Source organism: Salvia hispanica, chromosome 2 (genome assembly GCF_029641045.1).
Source record: "Salvia hispanica isolate PSC_SH4W2 chromosome 2, Shi_PSC_v1, whole genome shotgun sequence".
Lineage (NCBI taxonomy): Eukaryota > Viridiplantae > Streptophyta > Magnoliopsida > Lamiales > Lamiaceae > Salvia > Salvia hispanica.
The window spans coordinates 15,451,286-15,470,172 of NC_142693.1; the positions used below are offsets into that span (position 1 = coordinate 15,451,286).

General features: G+C 36.7%; 4 protein-coding genes across 5 annotated transcripts; 2 read left to right on the forward strand and 2 right to left on the reverse strand.

Annotated features, from left to right (window-relative positions):
- Positions 1–1,398: 1,398 nt before the first annotated feature.
- Positions 1,399–5,631, reverse strand: LOC125202839 (heptahelical transmembrane protein 4-like). Its single transcript, XM_048101313.2, has 5 exons — positions 5,503–5,631; positions 5,045–5,154; positions 4,669–4,922; positions 2,716–3,028; positions 1,399–2,204 (listed from the first exon to the last, which is right to left on the reverse strand). The coding sequence occupies exons 3-5, from the start codon at positions 4,911–4,913 to the stop codon at positions 1,551–1,553; spliced, it is 1,212 nt and encodes a 403-aa protein (XP_047957270.1). The 5' UTR covers positions 4,914–4,922; positions 5,045–5,154; positions 5,503–5,631; the 3' UTR covers positions 1,399–1,550.
- Positions 5,486–7,719, forward strand: BNS (bonsai). Of its 2 annotated transcripts, XM_048101317.2 has the most exons (4): positions 5,486–5,624; positions 6,322–6,409; positions 6,539–6,592; positions 7,313–7,719. In XM_048101317.2, exons 2-4 carry the CDS (start codon positions 6,334–6,336, stop codon positions 7,372–7,374), a joined length of 192 nt encoding a protein of 63 aa, XP_047957274.1. In that variant the 5' UTR covers positions 5,486–5,624; positions 6,322–6,333; the 3' UTR covers positions 7,375–7,719. The 2 variants fall into 2 exon arrangements, with proteins under 2 accessions (XP_047957274.1, XP_088922131.1); XM_089066005.1 differs by lacking the exon at positions 5,486–5,624 and having other exon boundaries at positions 6,316–6,409.
- Positions 7,720–9,237: 1,518 nt separating this feature from the next.
- LOC125203916 (transmembrane protein (DUF2215)) lies at positions 9,238–13,554 on the forward strand. The gene is made up of 10 exons (XM_048102434.2): positions 9,238–9,404; positions 9,925–10,141; positions 10,708–10,865; positions 11,238–11,383; positions 11,542–11,604; positions 11,684–11,776; positions 12,311–12,472; positions 12,570–12,673; positions 12,772–12,890; positions 12,967–13,554. Exons 1-10 carry the CDS (start codon positions 9,314–9,316, stop codon positions 13,215–13,217), a joined length of 1,404 nt encoding a protein of 467 aa, XP_047958391.1. The 5' UTR covers positions 9,238–9,313; the 3' UTR covers positions 13,218–13,554.
- A 2,078-nt stretch (positions 13,555–15,632) lies between these two features.
- On the reverse strand, positions 15,633–18,773 carry LOC125203294 (NADH dehydrogenase [ubiquinone] iron-sulfur protein 4, mitochondrial-like). The gene is made up of 5 exons (XM_048101611.2): positions 18,482–18,773; positions 18,306–18,394; positions 17,416–17,545; positions 16,610–16,639; positions 15,633–15,911 (listed from the first exon to the last, which is right to left on the reverse strand). The coding sequence occupies exons 1-5, from the start codon at positions 18,629–18,631 to the stop codon at positions 15,852–15,854; spliced, it is 459 nt and encodes a 152-aa protein (XP_047957568.1). The 5' UTR covers positions 18,632–18,773; the 3' UTR covers positions 15,633–15,851.
- Between the last annotated feature and the right edge of the window lie 114 nt (positions 18,774–18,887).

Genomic DNA, 18,887 nt, shown 5'->3' on the forward strand with positions numbered 1-18,887 from the left:
CCAGATCCCACAGGTACCGTGGGAGTCTGAGATCCACTCGTCGCTGGACTGGACTCGTTGTTGTGATCCATCGCTCGATGATGCTCTTATACAGAAAGTTAGAGAGAGAGAAAACTCGTTAAAACAAGTGGTGCAAATGAAAATGAAACGAAAATCGCGTTTATATAGGTTTTTTTTTAAAAAAACAAAAAACAAAAAACAAAAATGGGCGCTGGTCGATCGGGCCGCCACAATGGTGGCTAGCCGATCGGCCAGCGACGAGCGATCGGCCAGCCCACGCCGAAGCGCTAGCCGGTTTCGCTCTCGCCGACTGCAATGGTTCGGCTAGCCGATCGGCCAGCGCGACGAATCGGCTAGCCGGTCGCTAGCCGACCATTGCTGATGCTCTTAATACTCCCTCCGTCCCAATAAATATGAAACATTTGGTTTCCAGCACGGCATTTCATGCAATGTTGTTTTGTGAGTTAATGAAGAAAGAGTAAAGTAAGAGAGAAGGAAAAGTAGAGAGAGTGATGTTTCCATTTTAGGAAACGTTTCATTTTTAATCGGACAACCCAAAAAGGAAAACGTTGCATTTCTAATGGGACAGAGGAAGTATTTTTTTGAATGCTATTTAACACAATATAGTTTTTGTTTTAAATTGCTCGTTAATTATAAATTAGTTTAATATTATTGATTGATGCAACTTTACAATATCTTTTCCATTTTTCAGTTATACTTTTGAGTTAATAGTATATGGAATCATGTTCGAATTTGCAATTACTTTATATGTAATGAAACTGCGGGCGGTTGTATATCATTTTATGCTAACACCACAAATCATACTGTTAATTAAACAAATTACAAATTTGTGGTAATAATAATAGCACTAAAATTATAATTGAAGACAAATAAGTTGATTGCTTAGTTAATTAATAATTATAATTATTACTAAAATTATTTTCCGGAAACATAAAACTGATCGATTTCATTAATTTTGATTTATTTATTTTTCTTTAATTAATAACATGGCCTGGTACTATAGCCTACTAGAAATTTGAACAATAAATTATTGAAATAAAAAAAAAGAAAAAAAAAAACACTTGTCAACGATAATGCCCTTAACTATTTACATACTCCTACTTTAATTGTTCATTATGTTACAGGTTATTTGCTGATAAATTAAAAACAAATTTAGAAGAAAATAATTTATTTATTATTATTTTTTTTTGTGTTTTTGTGATATCAGAAGAAAATAAGTTAAATGCAAGTTGCCACAACCCATTTAGTTTGGTGGGACAAATTAAACGTCGACCTTACCCAGCTTATTTTATGTGTATAGTTTTATATATGTGCACAAAAAATCTTAGATCGTTTTTTGAGTATTGCACGTCACTTAAAAAACATTAACACGAAATGGGATTTAATACTACAGTGCAGTAGTAATACTACTAGTAGTTTCTTGTTGAAGCCTTTAAGTCCAATTATTTTGTGCACAACATCACAAAGATGGCAATATAAGCTACCACTGAATAGAAATATTTACCACCTAAACTTACTCTTAACAATTCTCAGCATCCTTGCAGGTCTCTCCACCTAAGATACACAAGTCCGGCACGATAATGCGTATAAGCCCCGGCTACGACTAGAACATGGAAGAGCTGGTGACTGTGCCCGGCAAGGTCAAACTTCCCCGGCATCCATCTCTCCGGGATTCTCATTGCATACACCAGTGCTCCTACGCCATAAAATAGCCCCATCAAAACTTCGTATCCAGTTGTGTGGAGTGCCTCTGGCTGGTGCCAGAACAGGATTAACTTGTGTAAGATGGGGGCTGCACCGGAGAAACCCATCGCGAAGAAAAGGGATGCTCGGAAGGTGCGGTATTCAGGTGTTTGGAACACTGGGAGAAGGGATGCCAGGACTGTCCCAATTCCTAGTAAAGTAATGAACCCCATGTAGAGATTGCAGAAGAAAGGATAGCACATGAAGGAGTAGTAGACGGGCGGGTAGAAGGATGTCGAGATGAGGGCAGCGATCCCTGCATAGTCTAGCCGAAGCATGAAGTATGCTAGGCGTTCAGAGTGACAGGAGAGCAAATGGCATGTGCTGCTGGCTAGCAAGCAGAACATAGCCCCACCCAAGAAAGCAAAGAACGGCCAACGCGTGATTGGCCTCACCAACAATGGAGCTATTATGTTCGCCACATCCTCTTTCATATTATGCTGAAAATAAGCAAATCATCCAATCAACCCAAACGTTCTACATATGTTTCCCATTATATCAGGACATGAAATTAGAACTACTGATACAAATTATACGTGACAGAGTGCAAATGTCACAAAAAAAGATGCTAGTAATATGCAAGATTACACATGGAATATATCACCTGACTGCACCAATATGTTATAAGATTCAGCGAGATTTGCAGAAATAGTATCTCATCAAAAATCATATTGGCGAGGCCAAGACTAGTATGTGAATTGTGGAGTCAAGAAACTCAGAATGCTCATTCTAACTTGTATCAAACTTAAAATTTTAGATGACGTAGTCATATAACATGATATCAGAGGCCAAGTAAAATGATAAATTTGTAAGGCTTAAGAAAAGTAACCACCAAATAAATGGATGCATCTGAGCATCTCACGACAACTTTCACATTTTGTAGATCATGATGAAACCATAAGGAGAATAATAAGCAACTAAGAACACCACCATAAAGGGGAAGTAGAGTACCAGAACACAAGTATCAGTGTGGTTGCTGTAATTCAGATTCTCAGGTAAACAGTTAGAGAGGAGTTCCATAATGTGCCAGTTGGATAAGTATGGTGACAAGTTCATTGAAGGCAATGAAGTTTTCAACTCCTCTCGAAGTTTGTGAAGAGCGGGCATATGTGGCAAGGATGGGAGGCAAGTAATGAGATCTGCATGCAATTTCTGAAAATCAGCATTTCTGAGCGCACTCGGCAAATTCAGGTCCACGACATTTGGAACCTTCATAGCAGTGTAAATGGTTAGAGAGAGGAAAAGGAAGAAGCCAAGCAAATGCCTGCACAGAGAACAGAGATTGAATGAATGATGTGGAATATTCCAAAAAATGTAATCATACTAAGGAAGTTAAAAAGGCATCAACACCACTGTAGCATAAGTCCAAAGTAATGATAGCAAAAAACAAATGAGATATCCAGAAAATAATTAAAATGATGTCTTTCCAACGCCGCCAACATCTTTTACAAAATGATATCATGTTCTTTATTCTAAACCAGCATTGAATATGAAGACATGCCTTAAAAATTAAAACTAGTCCTACTAACCAACAAAATCAATGTAGAAAGATGGTAGATGCACAGTAAAGGCTACCTTTCAGCAGGCTAAGCTTAATACATCAACTCCTTTAACAATTAAAACAATTCTATTATGTATGATGTCTACCTCAGTCATTTGTTAGTACTGGAAACAGATTGAAGCATTGAGTCAGATGAAAACTGAATTACTAGTACTACTTATGAGTGCAATATGATGCAGAACCAAGTAGAAATATTTTTTAATGCAGTAAACCATAAAGCTAATTTCTTAGCTCTCAAGGTACTAGCTAGATGGTTGTGCTATGAGGAACTTGGTTCCTTGTTTGAAAATAGTAAAGTAATGTCTTGCGTTGTACCAAGAGCCCAGAAAGAGAGCAAATAAAGATCTGTCCACAGCTCTTGCACTGGTAAACTAGATATAGTGACAATTAGTCCTCTTAAATAATGAGGGAAAACTTGAAGTTGCTATTTATGGAACACAGGGGCCATTGCTTTACAGCTTCTCTCTCACTAACTATTTTTCGGGGAAGGAGAAACATGAGGTTACATGATATAAAAAATAATTGACTCCATTAAGGTAAACAACTTATTGAATAGTTTGGTCGATACAACTAGGAGCACGTACGGAAACAAACAGATAAACCAGAATACGATAAATGAGAACTAAACTAAACACTAATCCCTGCCTTAGGTCTCCATATAATAAACCTGAACGTTGTGTTTTTACTCCTGAACTCAAGCTCTGGACCTAATAGCTACGCAGAACTCCATGATCAATGAACCAATATCATATGGCACTAGATTAGTTACATCCATATTCTCAGGAATACCACGTGATCCTCCTCGCATCTACTACCATTTTCGGAATTTTCTATCATGGCAATGCTAGACACAGACACCTTGACATGTTCAGCTTGCTCCAATTAGTTTGTTCACAAGTCCTTTCTCTTTATAGTAAATATAGTACTCCCTCCGTTCCAAGGTATTAGACCAACTTTCCTTTTTGGGATGTCCCAATATATTAGACTCATTTCATTTTTTAGCAAAAAGCATCTATCTTATTTTATTCTCCACCTACTTTTTTCTCTTTTCTCTCCCCTACTTTTTCCCTCTCTCATACTTTACTCTCTCCACTTTAACTATTTAAATATCAATTCCTTAAATCATGTGCCCAAAAGAAGCGAGTCTAATACTCCGGGACGGAGGGAGTATTTCAAATGAAATGCATCCCTTTGCGAAGAATATAACATTTCTCAAGACAATTATCACGAGCGTCATGTAAAAATTGCATCCATTAATCACCGTGCTACAAACCAAAGCCATCGAAACTACACCGATAGTAACAAAAACAAATTAAAAAGCATGGGTGGAATAAAAGTCTTACGTCCAGACGTTGAGGGTCTCATTGTGAATGGAGAAAATGCTGAGCAAGGCCTGCTTCAAAGGCCATTCAGCTCTGTAATGAGCAAGGATATACTCATTATCCTTCAAATATCCAGGCAGCGCATGGTACTCCACCAGCTGGTATTTCACCTTCTTCCACAATTTCTTTCCTTTCCCTTCCCCTGAATTATCATCAGATGCATCGCACGATTTCACCGCACTGCGATTCGCTTCATTCTTGCCCATTCTCTGCCCCTAAACACGAAATAAGCATCAAAAATCAATAAATACACGCAATTCATCAAGAGACATCAATTCAACCACGAAAAGAAAAGTTAGCATTTTTGTTGCGTAACAATAAGGATAGGAAAAACTACCTTAATTGCAAGGGGAATGAAGGAGCACGCCGCTGCAAAGAGAGAAGTCGAGAATTCGACTGTGCGATCGAATGTGGAAAGCTAACACAGATTAATGATGCCACAGAAATCTGCAAATGAGCAAATTCATTTGGAGAAGAAAATAAATAGGTGGTGAATGGATCTTCAAAAAAATGCGGAGATGCTCAAATGATTCTGAGTGGCCCTTCCTGCTTTTCGAATTTCGCACCATTTCTAAGATATTCTTTTCAAATTGAACATTCAAGCTACACGACACGACAATCATCGCCCAATTCCCAACATCTTAAAATTTTCCCTTCAATTTTTAAAATCATAAATCTCCACATTTATTTTTATTTTTCCATAATCTTACTTTACAATGATTATTAAATTAATTAAAACTCCAAATTTACATTTAGTAGGAGTAATACATTATTAAGATTAAATTCTAAAATTACCCTGCTGTAATTTGAAATCCCCAAATTGTTAGCCAAAAACCCTCTCTGTTCAATCTTTCGCAGCTCTCGACCCGCCACCGCTCGCCACCCGCTTCCGGAAACTCCTCCTATCATCCGCTAAGGTTAGTAGAATCCATATGAGTAATTTCCTTTTTGAAGTAGAATCCACATGTTTTAGGAGATTATAGGATAATCTTCATCTCATGCTCTAAAGAGATCTTTTGGTAAACAGTAAGTAATATTTTAACTCAGAATCATTGAAAATGGATCGTTGCTGCGGAAAACTTATAATGAAGAAGAAAAAATTGAAAGTAGGAGAATTATTTTTAGTAGGATTGAAGTTTGGAAATCCAGCTCTGTTATAACTACATGTTTGGTAATTGGGTAGAAACCTGCAATAAAGAGAAATGAAAGGAAAGATTTATCTGGTTTAATTTGGTAGATCACCGCCCCTCTTTTAATCACTTGTTCCTACAAATTTCACAACACAAATAGAGCTCAAACTGAATCCGAACTTTACATTTGTGTTGGATTGAGTTTGATCCACGAATTCTTTGACGACTCGAGCAGTTGAGCTCTAGACTGGTTGTTTTCGGCTCGCTTCGGTTAGGCCTCAGCCCATATTTTTTATACTACTACTTGTTTTCCAAATCCCCAGTGTTCACCTGTACAGATATATAGATCAATTGTAGGTATTATTCTCTGCAGTTTCCATTTGGGCCTATTAATCAAGAAGTTTTTGGTTGTCTTCATTTTTACATTTTGATGTCTTATCTAACCTTGAGGCCTTGAATTTTGGAAACTTAATTGAATATGAAGGGAATCGCAAAAATGGCGGATTTAAGCTTGGGCATCCTCATAGACATTGTGGATGAAGAATGGATGAGAGATACTCTTCCTGATGATGGTACGTCATTTTGTTTCTTTTTTGGCTGTTTCATTGTTGTGTCATTTGAGGAGCGCATTTCCCCTGAGTATGTTAACACTTGTCTTTCATTGTTAGAGTTTTGATGTAGTGTTAATTTGTTTCTCTCAGATCTTCCATTACCGCCTCTAATTGATTCTAGGACTGATGACGCCGAAGATTCAAGTATGTCCTCTTTCGAATTTCCTTTTTCTACTACATGCTTTGTTTGGATGATGGAAAGTAACTACTCGTTTGTTAAGAATTTAGTTGGTGGTACTGTGTCAAATGATGTAAAGCTATTTAAAGTAATTGCCTTTTATCTTCCCCATAGAGTTTCAGTGACAGTATTATAGGCTTATAGTAGGGATTATGGATCAAATTGGGTATAAAATTAGATTGAAGTTGGTTATGAACACTAAGGATGTTCAGTAACACATTTCCATTTAGATCATGAGGGCAAAGGCTGACCAAATAATATTGCATGCACTTAGTCCCTAGACCCCTTAGTTTATAAGGTCCAATTTCGTCCCAATCTAGGGGTTTGCATGGTTTGTTAAAGTAGTCAAACTGTTCTGAGGACAAGCCGCATGCTGGAATTATTTTTAGGTATATTCTTCTTCGGATTAAACAATTTAGATATAAATGTCAACAAATTATCAAACATGATGCTTAGCCCGCAGTTGACTCTCAACTCGATGTTCTCTTCTGAACAAAGTCTGACTGACATGAGGCTTCTGGATAGGAGTTCATATATACCAGTCTCAAAACTGTATTTATTACTGATAGGAGTGTTACTGTATATGCTAGTGCGATGGTGTTTATGCTCCTTGACCTCTCATGTTGCTGGGTATTGACAATCATTTTCTGAGGAGTTTGATATGATGAATATGTTTGTGTTTTCAGACCAGGAAAACCAACCAGTTGAGGCTGATGCTTGGCATGATCTTGCACTGGGTAACCAATGAGACCTCCAAGATGCTCAACACTGCCATTTTGCAGCATTTCATATCAGCTATTTCTGCTGCGTTTTCAGATAATATTGTAATCAAAGAGGTTTTGTATATGTCTATTCATTTCCATGCGGCATGCGCTGTTTTCTTCGTGTAACTTTGTCATATCCTTTAACACATCAATCGACTCCCCCCCCCCTCGTGCAACACCGTGCAAATGTACCAATGTGTAATCGTCGTGAATACTGGTTTCTTGATGTCATTGGACGGAGGATATCATCGTTCTCGATGGTTTTATCCCTATTCCGTCGTCTTTCTAGTTGTTCTTTGCTGGAAAATCGGCTACTTCCACCATCTCAACTTTGCTTTAATTAATTAATATTTTAATAATTACTATTAATTAAGTAATAACATCTCAATTTCGTAGTGTTTTACTTAAATTACTCAATATTTCTTAGTCTTAGTCACTGCCATAAATTTGGGATGATTTATGATATATTGATGTTCTCCTCATTACATCCTAAACGGGTAATATATATATAATCAATTGGTATATTACTTTAATTAATATTCATATTACTAATTTAATCATTAATATAGCTTCATCAATAAATAACTACTCCCTCTCTCCTGGATTTATAATCACATTTTGCTATAAAAGTTCGTTCCACATTTATAGTCACATTTAAAACTTTCCATATTTGTACGTAAAATTTTACTTCATTATTCACTAAAATTACACTCAAATGTCATTATCTACATTAAAATAAATCAAAACTAAAATAAAAAAGCAAAAAGTAAAAAAGGGACTCACCTTCAACCAACTTACTTCATTTATTACACACTCCATCATCTCACTTCATTTATTACACACTCTATAATCTCACTTCATCATCTCATTTCATTTATTAGAGTGTCCACTATAGGGGAGCCGCGGCCGGGCCACGGGAGAGCCGCGAGCCGCGGCTCCCTATAGTGACTGGGGTGGGCAGCCGCGGCGGGAGGGGGGGGGGGGTGGACGTGGGCGCGCCACGATCGTGGCCCGGCCGCGGCTCTTGGGCGGGAGCCGTGGCCCTCCTATAGTATTGGCCACGAGCCGCGGCTCTCCATATTTTTTGATTTTTTTTTTAAAATTCTATAAGTATACACATTTTTTTACCTCTTTCCTACACAAATTCTATAAATATACCCGTTTTTAATTAAAATATAAACAAAATGGAAAAAATAAAATTTTTGGTGGCTTGGCCATGTCCACTATAGTGGGAAACATGGGCATTGGTGGCCCGGCCACACTTTGTGGCTTGGCCCGGCCATGTATAGTGGACACCCTTACACACTCCACCTCTCACTTCATTAATTACACACTCCACCAATTCCTTAAAACCCGTGTCATAACTAAATGTGACTATAAATGTGGGACGGAGGGAGTAATTACTACTCCCTCCGTCCCAAGGAAGATGACCCCTTCCTTGGGCGGCACGAAATTTTATGCAGTTATATTTTGTATGGTAAGAGGAGAGAGTAAAGTAGGAGAGAGAAAATAAAGTAGAGATAAAGGTGTTTCCATTTTAAGTAATGGATCATCTTAATTGGGATAAACCAAAAAGGAAGGTGAGTCATCTTTCAATGGGACGATACTTAATAATTTGATATATAAGATAATCATACATTGTCTAAAAAAAATACCTCAGTCATTTGAATCATTTCTATCTTGACAACAAAAATAATGTACCCCTCGTTATCTATCTTCTTCTTCTTCTTACTCAAGTCAATCAGACCCTTAGCATCTAAGATACACTGTCTGGGCCAATCTTGTGCTAGATAAAAAAGATGGTGGGGACCACTTTGTACAACGGAATAATTCAAAGTTTGAAACACAACATTTCTTTGCTACAAATTTGATTTTCTCAAACAAAACCGCCCAATTCTTCTGCATTTCTGCTTTCGTTGAGCCATGCCTACTCCAACAACACTGTTTCTATGCTTTATTACACTCTCGCATTTGGCGTTTCTCTCCGCGGGAGCTGATTCTGAACTCTCCTCAGGTAAACACTCTTCATAATTAGGGTAACTATATATTCAGGGTTATTCATTATCTGACAGAACAAAACCAAAAGCTCGTAGCTTTGAGTGCCAGTGGTTAGGGTTTATTATGCCTGAAATCAATCCTTTACACTCACTCTCGAGCAGTTACTGTTATGGAATTTTGGATTCTTCTAATTTGCTTTCCCGGGTTTGATTATCGTGGTTGGATTTCGATTTTATTTCTGTAAATAGTTTTATAAATACGTTTGAGCGGGAATGACTTTTGCTAATTTCAAATTCTTTTGATTTTTCGCCCCTTACAATCCGAACAAGATTCCTTCAAGGACCATATACCGCACATTATTCTTGCCACTGTTGTTAACAGACTAAAGAGCCTTCAGAAATTCAATGATGATACATAATTGCTTGCCTAATTCATGTGAATTTAGTTATATTTGCAGATTAATCTGTGAGATAGAGCTATGCTTGTTCAGTAATTATCTATATTTTAGCTTACGGCTTATGTATTGTTTGTTGCAGCTGCTAATGGGCCTGCGACATTGCAGCTATCTCCCACCTTGATAGTGGAAAATTCTCCAGGTTCCAAGCCTGGAGCTAAAATTAAATGTGGGAGAGTTCTAATTCATGGTTTGCCTAGGATCAAACATTTAAACAAGTTTGCTAATTCAATGAAGGTAAAAGTTTCGCATGCAACCTCAACTGGCCGTCCACCAAATATATATGTCTGTTTCCACAGGTAAGTTGGTTTGATGACACTATATTGCTCAAGTGATGGAAAGCTTAATTGCTTTGGTGATTTTGGCTCTTGCTGTGTATTCTAGCAATACTCTGTCAGAGTAAGCTTAGTTGATTAACATTACTATTGTATTGTTAACACTTAAACTTAATTCTGGAATCTACTGCATATCTTTTCTTGGAAACATATAGATCTATTTGCTTTTCATGCTACTACATTTGCGAAAGCATTTTTTGGTTTTTTTTTCCTGATTGAATCTTGACACACCATAGTTTCCATGAGATATTAAAGGCATTGAATCTCCTGTTGAATATATCTTAGATTTGGATGATTTTGAACGTATGTTTAAGGAAGGGTTTGATTTTTTTGATATGATAATAAGAACATATTTCATCTTCCTCTCCATTAAAAACTATTGCTTGGTAAGGTGCTAACATATTTTCCATGGACAACATTTTTTATTGTTTATTTTTTTCATGTGCTAACATGCACACACAATTACACAGGTAAATTTGTTTGGAAATATTTATTGGTTTAGCTACTTAATAACATGCTTAGTGAAGCAGGAATGTAACTCTTGAGATAGGAATGTGCCCACACGACCAGTGGGAAAGACTTTCAAATGGGTCATGGATTAAACCAATGTCTCCTTTTGATCACAAAGTCATAGACATAAGGATGGGGGCTTCTTATTCTGAAAATATTCAAGTTTCTCTTGATGAAGGTTTGTCATCCGTGGTCACATAGTATTATATTATTATCGTCCCTATTTTATTTTCTTTCTGTAATTTGTTTTAGCTTGCTAGTTAATGGTTAATATGATTCTTAGCTTTGTTTGTACCTTGCACAAGCGTTTGCAAAAGAACTTATGAAAGCTGTAAATATGATTTAGCTTGTGCTTAGCAATTTAGTGCTTTCAAATTCAAACTCAAGTTATGCTTGCATAATGCCATAAATAGCTGAAATTCTAAAAGTACCATGGGGGTGTTTATTTTAATGCTTCTAACTTTTAGCATTCTCTGATTTTTTCCATAAACTCGTCTTGCACATTAAACTCGTTTTGCAAACACTCACCAGTGTTGATTTCCTTTTGCAGAGTTCTTTTTGTATAGGATAATATTCCTAATTTCTGGAATAGTGTTGATGAGTTTGGCTTCTATGCTCAGCAAGTCCTTAGTTTTCTATTACAGTGGTGCCATGGCTGCAGGGGCTTTACTTGTGATATTAATGGTCCTTTTCCAGGTCAGTAAATAAGTTTTCTTCCTTCAGATTTTCTAATTTGAGTACTAGTATTATAGGTCACCATTAACAAATGAAAAGGCCTCTGTCCTGTGATTTATGAAAGGGCAGCGAAGATTTCCTGGATATTCGTCTACTAATCGTCTTGTGCTTTGGTACAGGGGATGAAGCTACTTCCAACTGGCCGAAAAGGCTCATTTGCAATAGTTTTGTACTCCTCCTTTGTATGTTAATTTACACGCCATCCCATCTAATTGGCTATTTTCATTTGCTATTATAACTTTATTTGTTCATTCGGTTCAGGTTGGCGCGGGAACCTTTCTACTTGGCTATGTGCCAAGATTGCTACGTTCACTATTGGTCGAGATTGGACTTTCAGAAGATATGTATTATCCTGTATGTAAGTTTCTTTTATCCAATTCTTTTAGTTACTCTTTCCCCGATGGAAAAATTAGAATATAAAAATCACAAAGATGCAAATTCCCTTCTATGGTACCAATACTAGTCTCATTTTTATTGTGCTTTTATAAAAATCACTCTTAAATTCTTAATGCCACTACATTACATAAAAAATCTGATTTCAGATCCATTTCAAGGTTTGACAATACAAACCATTAATTTTTAGAGTAAAAACACAACCACACTTACATGCTACTGAGTACTGATGTGTTTATCTTGTAGTACTATGATTTATCAATAAAAATTACTAGCAAAAAAAATGAAAAATGTAATCTAGTTTTTAGATGAGAATAACCCGCGGCTCTTGATGCTTGATATTGCTATGTGATGTCTCAGATCAAACTTGTTGTGTAGCCTATGCACTAATTAGGTATTGTATTTGAACTTCTTGCCATAAACTGCGTTGACTTCCAATTTCTGAATTGATGGTATGTTCCAATTGTGCTAATGCATGCTCTTTATGTCTTGCAGCTGCTAATTTTTCTGATTATTTTCCTTCTAATTGCTGGATCTTGGTTGGGTTTTTGGGCTGTACGCAAGCTTGTAATCACGGATGATGGATCTATTGATGATGGTGTATCTCAATTTGCCACTTGGTCAATTCGTATTATTTCCTCTGTCTTGATCCTTCAGGTTTCCTGATTCTTCATACTATAAATGTATCATGATCAACCCCAATTTCAAAGAGTATTTTTATGTCGTGTAAAATGTTCATGGATTTCTTTTTCAGAGCTCTATAGATCCTTTATTGGCAATAGATGCATTGATTGGTGGAATTTTATTCTCTTTGGGGTTGAGGTCCATCCAGCCGAAGCTTGTTCGCCGTGCTTACAAGTGAGTCAATGACACGCGTCTTTAAGTGCATCGTGCTTTTTTTTTTTCTCCTTTCAGTTTATCATTCATTCCAATATAAATAATGAAATAACCTGCAGAAAGTTAAGTAGATCGACCAAGAGCAACGTGAGAGAACCTGTTTATCCATATGGATCGCCAATTGCCAATTCTTCTGCCTCCAGACCTCCAATCAGAACTTCATATACTCCTATTCAAGGTGGCTTCTTCAATTTAAATGTAATGAATTTTCGTCTGTCATTAAATTCCTTGCTAACATTTAGCTATCCTTTCAGGTCAAACTAGTAAGTCACCAATAAAAGATTCGGAGACTTTCTATTCTTCATTCCACGATGCTCCTTATCAAAGAAAATTTGCCAAGGATGAATGGGAAGCATTCACAAAGGAGTCCACACGCAAAGCCTTGGAAGAGCTGGTTGCTTCACCAGATTTCAACAGATGGGCTGTCTCCCATGCCGATAGGATAACCCTAGCTCCTAAGAAAGAGGATGCATATAAGCAGAGGAGATGGTTTCAGTGGTTATAAGATTCATTCACACCTCTGTTTGTTGAATCACCACTGTAAACCTTCTAAAGAATCTAAACTAACCAAGTTTAGTTGACCAACTGCTCTCTCCAATTTGCTATAAGTAGCTATAACAGTAACTGGGAATTGATTGTGACCGATGTAAATCTAAATATCTTTGACGATTATTGCTAGATGAGCATTAGGCATGTTTCAGCTGTGTAGCTTTTGATAGGAGTCCAGTGCATTATAATTTCTTTCTGAACCTAACCAACTACTAAGGTGAGAAAAGTTTGATCCTTATTCTTAAGGAATGTGAATCAGTATTAAGAATTATCTAGCATAGTTGCGTGTGGTAGTTGACGCTTCTCTCTTTCTCATGTGTTTCTTTCGTGATGGAAATTTACACTGCAGTGTTCTACCAACAGGTTATCTTCGAATATGTTAAAGTCTGAGTGATTTCACTTTCAGCAAATATATTTGTCTTTTGTTACACAGGTGCAAGAATTCTAACACGTCACTTTTCCTGGACAGGATATCAACTTGGAGATGGTACGCTATTAGTACAAAATTTTGTATGGTGGTAAGGGTCCGTTTGGTTTGGCGTTTAGCATTCCTCAAGAAAATGTTTTCAGCCTGAAATTGAATAGCTTTTCTGGGGTGGTCATTTAGTAGACAACCGTTTGGCTTGTCACATAGCTTTTGTTGGTGCTGTACTGCTGTATATACGGAGTACACATTACCAACTAGAATTGACGAATTTATCCTCTTAATTTTCACCAAATAACACCATTTGCCCTTCTGCCCTAATTCGTATTTTAATGCAATCATATGGAACTAATTTGTTTGCAGAAACTTGGTGTTGGGGATTCGGTGGAATCGGTGTCTAATGTCGAAACTTAATTGCAAGTTTTTGGAAGAAAATCTTTAAACTTGTTGGTGGCCATGGAATTGCCATCAACCTTTGACAAAGATTAAACATGAAATTACCAGACAACTTGAATCAAATTGAGGAAACATTCTGTTAAAACTCGAGATTTGAATACCAATTAAACACCCAAATCTAAAATACAATGGTGCGGAGGAAATCTCGGAGTGGGGTAAATTAAACCAAACCTCGAACAAAATAAATGGCCGGCGCCGTTTTCCATCACCACTCTCCGAATCGGCGCAGTCAGCCGTATTATGGGTGTCGACCGGTTGATCTCGAGCAGCAACTGCGTGGAGGTGAAAGAAAACTAATTCAGCAGCGTTAATTAATTCAAAATGAGCTGCTCTGTGTGGAGTTAAAATTGAGGACAATAATGTCATTTTGTGTTTCTATATGAGTTACTGTTCAAAATCCATATACATATCACACCAAATTTGAAAGATAAGAAAACCACCTATTTCAGCATTTTTAGCTTGGGCCTGCCACATTTCATCGGACCAAGCATTTAGCCTAACTAAGAAACCAAACAACCGAATCCACTAGTTACCATGCACTAACTGCTCCTAACATACAAACCAAACACACCCTAATAATTTTGCAATATACAGATATCTCTGATGTAATATATTTGTTACACAGTTTTGTATATAGGTGAAGATATTTGGATAAAAGATATAGGTAAAGTGAGTCTTGAGTCTAGACAGATAACAGATATCCCTCTTCGATTGTAAGTTGTAACATGGTTATAAATCTCTACAGCTCTACACACACTCTATATATTTGCACCTAAAAGGGAAATGCTTATGCTATGTGGACATGTGAAGAAATTCACAGTTTCACACTGGCCAAAATTATGTTTTAGCTAAATTTCTCAGCGGTTAAGAGCTCCTGGCAACTCAACTCATTAGCAAAGAGGTAGGCTCTTCTTTCAGTTATCATTTTGCATAGTATATCTCAGTTTCCAATTTGAATCGGAAACGCATGAAATTAATAAATTTAAAGAGGATATATAGCGTGTATGCGGAGTTGTAGACGAATCAATGTCTGTTTATTGGTAACGATTAAGTATCTAAGTATTCGAATGTGGAGTATTTTACAAGTAACACTAAGAAAGTCATTAATGCAGTTTTATGAAATTTAACCATCTTCATCGAGAGAAAAATAAAATTAAAAAAATGTAAATGTAGTGAGTTTTCTTGACCATACAGCACGGCTAGTTAGTGATATTGTATTATTGTATTCAAAAATATATAAAGAGAGACTTTCGAAAAAATAATGAATTCGCCTCTTCATAGGGAAATAATTTGGCACACCCCTTTTATCTTTATCTTTATTTTAAAATCCACTTTTGGGTAATGATGCGTGCGTAGAAAACGTAGATATTTCTCCCTTAAGTTCGACTGTATTGGACAATTGAGCTTAGTAAATTTAGTCTAACAAGATGGCTCTGTTTGACACAGTAAAGATACACATCGAAGAAAATAAAGCAATTAAAACAAACAAGGTCCAAAATAACAATTTTCTTTTCTCTCTAAAAGTTGGGATATCATTCTGTAATACACAAGTATCTTGTCTTACAACAAGTGCAATGCGGATTAAAACTATCTGCACAAACAAATCAAGCATGAAGGCACCCAAATGTTGTGTGATTTATTCACTCAAGGATAACACAAAGTACTCATCCTTGGGCTAAAAACCCCAAGCAAATGATAAAACTTGAAAAATTAGCTCGCCTCGGACTTAGGAGGGCCCTTCCATTTGAAGTTGTCTGCGTATGCCTTCACCTGCAAACGAAACCCAGTAGGAAGACTACCGTGAGTCCTGAGAGACCTCAAAATATCATTTTGTAGTCAGCTTTGTAGGAATTCTAATGGAGGTGGGGAGGGGGATGTGCACATAGAACAAAAGAAAGAATCTCTACACAACAATAAGAGATCAACAAGCAAGCTATCATCAAACGTATGTCAGCCTCATCACAAAAGGTAATGGTCTCACTATCACCACTTACCACAGTTAATGTATTAGTAGTATAACTATCAAAATGTTAAATAGAAGGTCAGTCAAATATGTAACAGGCCACTACTACAAAAGCAATTTAGTTTACCAGAGCTTGTTTAAGTAATTCTGTCAAAAACTGCTTGGAAAGGAAGTAAACCATAACAACTTTCATCCAAAGGACAAGACGTTCCTCTTGCCATCTACCAATAAACCATGAAAATTAATAGTGTACAGTGTGTTATACATGAAGGCGTGTGATTTGGTTTCAGAGTACTATTTGTCAAAACAGCGAGTGCTATATGAACCAAACTATACCAAACATGAAATCACCACAAGTGAAAAGAAAACATAGAACAGAAAATTTAGACATGTTTAGTACAAGTAAAAGTACAATCGGAATAGGAGTTCAAGTCTCTTTACAGGCTGTTGCTAAATCACCTCAAACATAAACAAGAACTAAATTTTTAAAATAAGGATATCTAACCTTCAATAATGGGGTGTGGTGCTTCTTGACCTGTGAATAAGAAGCAGTATGAAAACATAAGAAACTTTCATATTCGAAAATATTAGACCAGCACTGTCATGGAGTATTTAAAACTGGTGAAACAAATATACATGGAAGATGTTAAGTAGCATTATAAACTTATAACAGAACCAGAAAGTCAGAAGCAAAGATCATTTGCAAAAGTAAAATTTTAGATAAATGACTAATACATGCCAAACGATTCAATGGCACTAGAATTCACTCTTGAGTCTTGACACAGTGCCAAAATTGTAGATAAATGACTAATATGTGCCAAACGATTCAATAGCACTAGAATTCACTCTTGAGTCTTGACACAGCGCCAAATTTTAGATAAATGACTAATACATGCCAAACGATTCAATAGCACTAGAATGTACTCGAGTCTTGACACAGTGCAATGTTGAACCAATCTCAAAATAGACAAAATACTGATATCAAGATCACTTAAGTTAATGATTTAATGGCTGTGTCAAGATGGCCAGTTCCATAAAATACAGGAAGACCAATAAAATGCCAAATCAGATTCTTTAAGAGAACAAAAACAAGCCTATGCTAATTCGCTTCTATTTCATTTAATTACACTACGAATAACTCAAGTTTTTATAGCATAGTCCAGTTTCATGGAATTTCAAGATTCCAGCTGACAAATAAAGAGCGGTTTACAGTCTAATATCTAACCCTTGCATAAAGAGCCTAAACGTGAGTATAGAACTTTAAACTTGGAAATTTTATTCTGTCGGGATCTCAGACCAAGGAGACCATACCGTGTAATCCCAACCATGTCTCTCAGCAAATGATACTGCAGCTTCTTGACTGTCAAAGCTTAGTGCAGAATCCCCAACATTGGCATATGGGTCTCCAGTGGATGTCCAACCCATAAGTGGATTCTCCCATCTGAAAATCAGAAACAATATATGCATATTCAACAACCATAATGATAAAAACAATCAGTGAATAATTGATCACATTCTTATGACTATTGACATCATCTTTAATTGTAAGAAAATCAAGAAATCCATTCTTTAATTCCTTAAGCATACCAAGCACTAGAACCAGTATGGAATCCTTTTTCATCTTCGTTCCATTCACATTTTCATCTCATTCCTTTATAATTCTCTTCCTGTGTGCCTTTATCTTCTCCTTAGTGGCCACATAATTTCCTTGCCATAAACATCTCAACTTTACTTTATCATTGCTGGTAAAATGTTTCAGGTACAAATTTACCGATAAAGTGTTAAGACCTGTATTTGAGCTGAAGAACAATGCTCGTCAGCCTATGATTCTCATGGATACAATAATTCAACACATTGGGGTCAACTTGTTCCCTTCGTGTACCAGAAGAGAACTGACTCAACAAAGGCAATCAAATTGATAGTAATGCAAAGAACGAACTTGGTGGAATTGAACGATAACTTGCTAACTCCAATGCTCATAACACCCATTAATTCAAATGCATTAGACTAAAATTCTAGCATCGACCAATAATATTCCTTCCTCACAAAGATAATGGAAATTACAATCTGATCCAGCTCAAATTCAGCAAAGTGAACATTTTGTCCAATTTGTGCCCAATGTTTCTTAAGGAAAAATAAGGTGGATGACAAATTGATCAAAGATAAAGGCTGATTGAGCAATCAAGAGATGATAGGCATACTTTTGCGTGGACAGGAAATTGATTTTCCATCTACCGACCTTCCCAGCTCCTTGCTGAGTAGCAGTTCTGGCAGGTGAGAATATCATAACCTATCCAACACCAAAACAAATTTAGGTAAATCAATTCATCTTTTGATTAAACATATTCAAATAAAACCGCAAAAATTGCAAGTATACCTTTCGGCGGAGGTGCTCTTGGGGGATGCCCGAAACCGTACCGATCTCGCCGGGTTTTGTTTCGACCAATGCGCTTTCCGTGGAGAATGCTCTTGCCGATCTAGAAATCTTAATGGAATCACTCGCCAGCCGCCGAAGAGAGCTCGCCATTTCGAGATTGCTGGAATCACTGCACGGAAACGGATTCCTGCTTCTTATTTGAAGAATTGTTGATGCTAATTTTTGGGGCAGAGACAATATTTCACCACATAGCCCCCAAAGGAGAAAATATTTTTAGGTGAACATAAATTCAGCCATTTTTATCTCAACTAGTAGTACTCCTACTTTTCTTCTACATTTGTATTTTAAGTATTTTATTACTCATCATGTATTAAAAAATATAATTAATGATTTGTCAATCATACTC